Raw genomic sequence first — 7,428 nt, 5'->3', positions numbered from 1 at the left:
GGGGCACAGGGGGCGGGGCGGGGAGTGGGCGGGGCCCGAGGCGGGGCAGGGAGGAGTCCAGGGGCAGGAGGTGGGGTCCAGACAGGGATGCCAGGAGCATGGTTGGGGGCGAGCCCGCGTCCGGGCAGTGTCCCCATCCGTGAGTCCTCTCGGTGCTCCCTGCCCGCCGTGGCGGTGCCCTCTGGATCCTGCTGTGGCCTCACTTCCCTGGCGGAGACCCTGGGCTTAATTAGAGGGAGCAGTACTAACCAGGTTACTGCTGGTCCCTGGCGGAAATGCTTTGGCTGGTTGAGGTGAGCAGGATCGCCCCATTTCTCCAGAGAGGGGCCCCAGCTCAGCCAGGGAAAGAGGCCGCCGCTGGGGGGACGGCTAGCAGGGGCCCCTCCCTGGAGAAGGAGAGGCTGCAGCTGGAGGGGATGGACTGTCGGAGCCAACCTCAGCGACTGCCCTACCTCTTCCCGCCCCGCAGCGACACGGGCGACCGCAAGCAGATCTACAACATCCTGAGCACGCTGGGGCTACGACCCTCGGCCACTGACTGCGACATCGTGCGCCGCGCCTGCGAGAGCGTGTCTACACGTGCTGCGCACATGTGCTCGGCGGGGCTGGCGGGCGTCATCAACCGCATGCGCGAGAGCCGCAGCGAGGACATAATGCGCATCACTGTGGGCGTGGATGGCTCCGTGTACAAGCTGCACCCCAGGTGAGCCCGCGGCGCCCTCTCCCTGGTAAAGTGGGGCCCAAAAAGCGCGTGCTCCAAGGTTCCTTGTGGCTCCCAAGTTCCAAGATTTTGTAATCCTCTTCTCGTCCCCCTTGGCCTAGATTTGGGGGAAGGGTCGACTTCGTGCAGGATGCCCGGTAATGAATGTGGAGGATGGGCTGGGAGGAGGGACGGCAGCCCTGCTTCTCTTCTGCCCAGCTTCAAGGAGCGGTTCCACGCTAGCGTGCGCAGGCTGACGCCCAGCTGCGAGATCACCTTCATCGAGTCGGAGGAGGGCAGTGGCCGGGGCGCGGCCCTGGTCTCGGCGGTGGCCTGTAAGAAGGCCTGCATGCTGGGCCAATGACGGCAGTGACCGCCAGCACAGGGAGGATGCCACAGCCCCACAGCACCCAGGCTCCACGGGGAAGTGCTCCCTACACCTGTTCGCAGCCTGGCGGGGCAGGAGCCCTGGCCTTGTCAGGACCTGGGCTGCCTGCCATCCCGCTGGGGAACCCAGCGGGCCTCTTCCCTCAGTCATTCGGTGGGACAGCCCCAGGGCCCTAACAGGGGTGCGACAGGAGCAGGGACAGAGACTCTGGAAGCCCCCACCTTTCTCACTGGAATCAACTTCCTAGAAGGGAGTTTCTCACTCAGGACTTTGTTGCATTTCCACACTGTCAGAGCTGTTGGTGTCGCCTGGGCCCAGGCTCTGGGAGGGGGGTGTCCTCTGGATCCTGCTGTGGCCTCTCTTCCCTGGGAACTCATCCTGTGTGGGGAGGCAGCTCCAACAGCTTGACCAGACCTACACCTGGGCCAAAAGGGCAGCCAGGGGCTGCTCATCACCCAGTCCTGGCCATTTTCTTGCTTGAGGCTCAAGAGGCCCAGGGAGCAATGGGAGAGGGCTCCATGGAGGAGGTGTCCCAAGCTGCGAATACCCCCAGAGACCTTTTCTGTCCTGTACCCCCATCCCTGAGTGATTTGTGATTCTGGGATGGACCCTCACAGCAGGTGCAAGAGACAGAGCCCCCAAGCCCCTGCCCCAAGGGGCCCACAAAGGGGAGAAGGGCCAGCCCTGCATTTTCAGCTCCCGCAGCACTGGCTCAGGAAGAAACCCCAAGCAGCATTCAGCACACCCCAAGGGACCACCCCATCATATGACATGCCACCCTCTCCATGCCCAACCTGAGAGTGTGTGAGTTTTTTAATTAAAAATGTTAAAAGTTTAAACATGGCCTGTCCACTGTTCTTTGACTTCTGTGCATAAGGACTATGGGGACAATCTATAAAGAGTCAGCGTCACATGCATGAAGATACTTCAGTATCTCGGTCATGCCCTCCAGACAGCTCCTTCCAGCCAGCCGTGCCCAGGGGAGTGTGAGGAGTGACAGACCAGGCTGTAGGAACAGGAATGGGGTATCACAGGGGATGGCAGAGTAGTGGACAATACACTGCCTGGCCGGTGCCCCTGCTTGCCTGCCTATGGAATGTGTGCAGAGAGAGTGCCAGGCCAGGTGCTGCTCTGGGGAAGTGGGAGAATGAAGCTGGTCCTACTGCATGTCAGTCTCAGCACCGTCCTGTCCAGTCAGAGCCACTTAGGTTTGCCAGTGAGTGGGGGCCCAGATACATGTTGGATTTCTAAGGTCCCACCAGATGCTCCTGTTGGTGGAATGCCTATTTAGAGTTAGCCAAGCGTAGGCCTAATGCCATCTTTCTGCAGCATAAACACAGTGACATAGATACATATTTGTGTGATTTTCATGCACATTCATTTTTCGATGAGAGATACTACCAGCTAATCAGGAACAACTGTTTTGTTTCCTTCAGATCTTAACCCAAAGTTGTGATTTTGAAAAGTCATGTCCCCCTTCAGATTTCTTGTTATCTGCTACTTCTCATGTGGAACTGCTTTGAATCTTCTTAGCTCTCGAGTCTAAATTAGTCCTTATAAGTTAGTGCAAGCATCTGATTACTTTGTTATCATTACTGTTATGTTCAAGCATTCACATAGTGGAACACATTTTAATATCAATTGCTTTCTATTTCTCCTTTATATTACAGTTCAGGGCACTGTATTAATTCTTAAAATTCTGTATGTAGGTAGGTTATATGTCTGAATTGAAATGGCTGAATTGAAATAGATAAAATGAATTTCTTTTCTAGATAACAAAGGGAGTGTCATAAAACATTTGTTATGGGACAGTGTGATGGCTCACGCCTATAATCTCAGTGCTTTGAGAGGCTGAGGTGGAGGATTGCTTGAGGCCAGGAATTTGAGACCAGCCTGGGGCAACATAGCAAGACCCCATCTCTTAAAAAAAAAAGTGGGGGGCTGCTGGGCGCAGTGGCTCACGTCTGTAATCCCAGCACTTTGGGAGGCCGAAGCAGGTGGATAACAAGGTCAGGAGTTTGAGAGCAGCCTGGCCAAAATGGTGAAACCCCATCTCTACTAAAAATACAAAAAGTAGCTGGACATGATGGCAGGCGCCTGTAATCCCAGCTACTCGGGAGGCTGAGGCAAGAGAATTGCTTGAACCCGGGAGGCGGAGGTTGCAGTGAGCAGAGATCGCACCACTGCACTCCAGCCTGGGCAACAGAGCAAGACTCTGTCTCAAAAATGAATGAATGAATGAATGAATGAATGAATGAATTAAAAAAAGAAAGTAAAAAAAAAAACACTGGGCAGGGTGGTGTGCACCTGTAGTCCCAACTATTCCAGAGGTTGAGGCAGGAAGAAGCACTTGAGCCCAGGGGTTGTCTGCAGTGAGCTCTACTCATGCCTCTGCACTTCAGCCTGGGTGACAGAGCTCAGTGGCTCACACCTGTAATCCCAGCACTTTAGGAGGCTGAAGCAGGCAGATCGCCTAAGATCAGGAGTTCGAGACTGGCCTGGCCAACATGATAAAACCCTGTCTCTACTAAAAAAAAAAATAATAATTGTATATATATATAAAAATTAGCTGGGTGTGGTGGTGCATGCCTGTAATCCCAGCTGCTTGGGAGGTTGAGGAACGAGAATCGCTTGAACCTGTGAGGCGGAGGTTGCAGTGAGCTGAGAACGCGCCACTGCACTCCAGCCTGTGCGAGAGTGAGACTCCATCTCAAAAGAAAAAAAGGAATTTAAGAAATTTAAAAGAAAACTCTTGTTACATAAAAAGAGTATTGGGTGTGACACATGAGAGCTCCTGCACTCTACCAGTCAGCTACTGACAGACATGGGCCTGGCTCCAGTGGAGGGGCAGCAGCCAGTGAGCCCAGCCTGGGGTGACCCACTCCCGCTGCCTCCAGGATGTCCCCTGTTTCCCCAGCCCCTCTGCTGTGCCCTTGGCCCCAGAAGCTGGCAAGACTGCTTCTCTGGAACAGCATCACGCAGGCCTGCCCATCGGCCCACTGTGCACCAGGCCTTCAGGGGATCCAGATGTCAACCAGGCTGGGTGTTCAGGAGAGGCACAGAAGCCAGGAATACAAACACATCAGCCACCAGGCAAATGGGAAACGTGCCCCAGAAGCTCCCCGCTGAGGATGTTAGGGAGAGCTTTTTGAAGTAGTGTGGTTGAGATGGGGCTTGAGGAAGGCAAGGTTCCAAACAGCAGGGCAGACTGCGGACAAGGCAGACTGCATGGGAGGGCAGCTGATGGAGCTCCCTCACCCTCCAGAGTTACCCCAAAGCCAAGCAAAATGTTCTGCTTGGGGTCACAGCTAGCTCAGGGATGCCTTCTGCCCCTTGTTCAGAGGGGCAAAAGGTCAGAGCCTAGGGTCACCAAAACCTCTGGGCAGCCCAGGGGGGGTCTCAGGCCACAGACCATTCTCAGAACTACCCACTGCCCCTGACCCTCCCCAGCTGTCCTCTTGCACTGGTCAGGGTTCTGGCTGGACTGGCAAGGAGGGGTGGTCAGATATGGGAGTAACTGGATCCCTTCATCAGGACCTAGGGTGGTGAGAGCTTTGAGCCTGCTCTGCTCTGGGCAGACATTGCGCCTGGCCCTGCCAGGATGGATAGACAGCAGGATGTTACACGTTGAGGACACGAAGGTCATCAGGAATGTGGCTGGAATCTGTTAGGGCCTTCGTCCTCCCCCAGCCCAGGCTGGGGCTGCCAAGTTTGGTCCTGTCCTCTGTTCCTTTCCTTATTTGGACCTTCAGGTGATAAGCCTGAGACATAAAGAAGGCTGGGCCCTGCCACCATGACAGCAGCCACACCTCTGCAGAGAGAATGGTGAGTGCCTGCTGGGGAAGAAAGGCTGGCGGTCTCCCAGGTGCTGGCCTTTAGGCTGGGGGAACAGAGTTTTCTGTGCTTGCGTTAGGTCGAGGGTGGTCCCCAGGGAGAGGAAGAGGATCCTGGCCCTGGCTCTCCTGGGAATGCTCTGGGATGGTACATGGTGGGTGGGGTGGGGAGACTTTGAGGAGGTGGGGAGAGGACCCCTCCCTACTCATGGTGTTGCAGGCCAGCAGGAAGGCGGGGACCCGGGGCAAGGTGGCGGCCACCAAGCAGGCCCAACGTGGTTCTTCCAACGTCTTTTCCATGTTTGAACAAGCCCAGATCCAGGAGTTCAAGGAAGTGAGTGCCCACTCCCAGCAGCCTCAGACCCCATCCCGGCCCGCCCAACCCCACCCCACATACACACCCCCCTTCTATCCTGACCTTGCCCCTCACACCACCCAGGCCTCTCCCCTTCCTCCCACCTTCCCTAGAGCTGGGGGCTGCTCCCAACTAAAGGCCCCCATCCCACAGGCCTTCAGCTGTATTGACCAGAATCGTGATGGCATCATCTGCAAGGCAGACCTGAGGGAGACCTACTCCCAGCTGGGTGCGTGCACCCACCTCCCATCCAGCCCCATCCTGCACACTGGGGCCCCTGCCCTGAGCTGCTTGGTGGGTGGGAGTGGCTGGGGGGACAGCGCCTCGCTCCCCTGCTTCCCCTCCTCCCCATCTCCTCACATTGCCCTTCCCCCCTTGTCACGCCTTCCTTCCACTTCACCTCCCCGACCCACAGCTGCCTCTGCCCCTCCAGCCCCTGCAGCCAGGATGGAGGGAGGGTGGCCTAGGCCCTTCTGGGGGACACCCAGGGTCCCGGTGTGTACCTCATGCCCCACCCCCATCAGGGAAGGTGAGTGTCCCAGAGGAGGAGCTGGATGCCATGCTGCAGGAGGGCAAGGGTCCCATCAACTTCACGGTCTTCCTCACGCTCTTTGGGGAGAAGCTCAATGGTGAGCCTGGGACAGAGCTGGGCACCCTTGGCCAGGCAGGGAGCCTGCACCCTGCCTGAACCCCCCCTGAACCCTGCCTGAACCCCACCTGAACCCTAACTGCACCCCATCTGGACCCACCTGGACTCTTCCTGGCCATGGCCCATTCTAAGCACCTCCTGTGCCCCAGAATCCCATGTGCACTGGTCACCCCAGTGCTGACTTGGGGCCAGGAAACGTGCCTTCAGCCCCCACCCCCAAATTCCAATCTCCCAGCCAGGCTGCCCGCCTCAGGAGGATGACCATTCCCAGCCCCACTGATCCTCGAGAAACACTTTATATTAGGGAATACCCCACCTCTTCTGGGATGTGGGGGGCTCCTCATGCAGCCCAGTTCCTGCTAGGGGGGACCTGGGATGCTGGAGACATGGATGCTCACATGGCTGCCTCGGCCTCCCAGGGACAGACCCCGAGGAAGCCATCCTGAGTGCCTTCCGCATGTTTGACCCCAGCGGCAAAGGGGTGGTGAACAAGGAAGAGTAAGTGTGGGCCCAGCCAGATGAGGGGCCCAGTGGTGGAAGCAGAGAGGGGGGTGAGGCCCCTTGTGAGGGGGGCTGCCTGTACTTCGGGGCCTTACACTACTCTTTGGGGTGTGGCCAACCCTTCCCTACGCCATGAGAGCCTCCGTACCCACCTTCCCTGTGCAGCCACTCCCCTGCAGTCTCCTGCTCAGACCCTCCTCACTCCCCCCAGGTTCAAGCAGCTTCTCCTGACCCAGGCAGACAAGTTCTCTCCAGCTGAGGTGAGGCTGCCCAGCCCCTCCAATACCCATCCCCAGCACCTTCTCTGGGCCTCACCCATGACCCAGAGCCCAGTACCAGTGAGGCAGTTGCTGGAAGGGTGAGCTGGGGGCCTTTCTGGAGGAGGAGCCATCTCTGTTGAGACCTAGAGGGTAAAGATGTGGAGTAAGAAAAGAGCAGGTTGCGCCAGGCAGGGAGACTGTGCACAGACCCGGGGGAAAGCAGATAGGGAGAGGTTTCATATACTTGGGGTGGGCCTGTGCCTATGGCTGGAGGGGCGACCTTTGCCCCTTGGCCCCCATTTGCACCGACTCCTCACTCTGCCCAGAGTCAGCCAACAGAAAAACATTAACCCAGAGTCTGGGGTCTAGGGTTGAAAAGCTAAGGCACAAAGCACAGATGCAGGGGCAGGCAGAAGGGCCACAGGACTCAGGTGAGGTCTCTGCCCGGCTGGGCCAGGAGCTAGGGGGCTGCCTCTCACCACCGCCCCCTGCAGGTGGAGCAGATGTTCGCCCTGACACCCATGGACCTGGCGGGGAACATCGACTACAAGTCACTATGCTACATCATCACCCATGGAGACGAGAAAGAGGAATGAGGGGCAGGGCCAGGCCCACGGGGGGGCACCTCAATAAACTCTGTTGCCAAATTGGAATTGCTGTGGTGTCTTTTCTGTGACAGATGGGCTGGGGACCAGCCAAGGGGGATCCTAGGGTCCCAATGCACACATCACCATGATCATGG

The 7,428-nt window shown here is 57.4% G+C and overlaps 2 protein-coding genes across 4 annotated transcripts in view; both read left to right on the top strand.

The window, feature by feature from the left end:
* GCK (glucokinase) overlaps nucleotides 1-1,924 on the top strand; it is a 47,981-nt gene extending 46,057 nt beyond the window's left edge. For both annotated transcript variants that reach the window (XM_017894943.1, XM_017894942.1), the window contains 2 exons: nucleotides 470-703; nucleotides 920-1,924. In XM_017894943.1, the coding sequence (XP_017750432.1) occupies nucleotides 470-703; nucleotides 920-1,064 (379 nt within the window). In that variant the 3' untranslated portion in view covers nucleotides 1,065-1,924. The remainder of the gene's footprint in view (nucleotides 1-469; nucleotides 704-919) is intronic.
* Nucleotides 1,925-4,879: 2,955 nt separating this feature from the next.
* Nucleotides 4,880-7,339, top strand: MYL7 (myosin light chain 7). 2 transcript variants are annotated; one of them, XM_017894941.1, is made up of 7 exons: nucleotides 4,880-4,913; nucleotides 5,142-5,255; nucleotides 5,430-5,505; nucleotides 5,801-5,905; nucleotides 6,345-6,423; nucleotides 6,638-6,686; nucleotides 7,181-7,339. In XM_017894941.1, the coding sequence occupies exons 1-7, from the start codon at nucleotides 4,911-4,913 to the stop codon at nucleotides 7,280-7,282; spliced, it is 528 nt and encodes a 175-aa protein (XP_017750430.1). In that variant the 5' UTR covers nucleotides 4,880-4,910; the 3' UTR covers nucleotides 7,283-7,339. The 2 variants fall into 2 exon arrangements, with proteins under 2 accessions (XP_017750430.1, XP_017750429.1); XM_017894940.1 differs by having other exon boundaries at nucleotides 6,638-6,784.
* The last annotated feature ends 89 nt before the right edge of the window (nucleotides 7,340-7,428 follow it).

The sequence above is a fragment of the Rhinopithecus bieti genome, unplaced genomic scaffold (genome assembly GCF_001698545.2).
Source record: "Rhinopithecus bieti isolate Rb0 unplaced genomic scaffold, ASM169854v2 scaffold_26424, whole genome shotgun sequence".
Classification (NCBI taxonomy): domain Eukaryota; kingdom Metazoa; phylum Chordata; class Mammalia; order Primates; family Cercopithecidae; genus Rhinopithecus; species Rhinopithecus bieti.
This window is presented reverse-complemented; position numbering and strand designations above follow the sequence as displayed.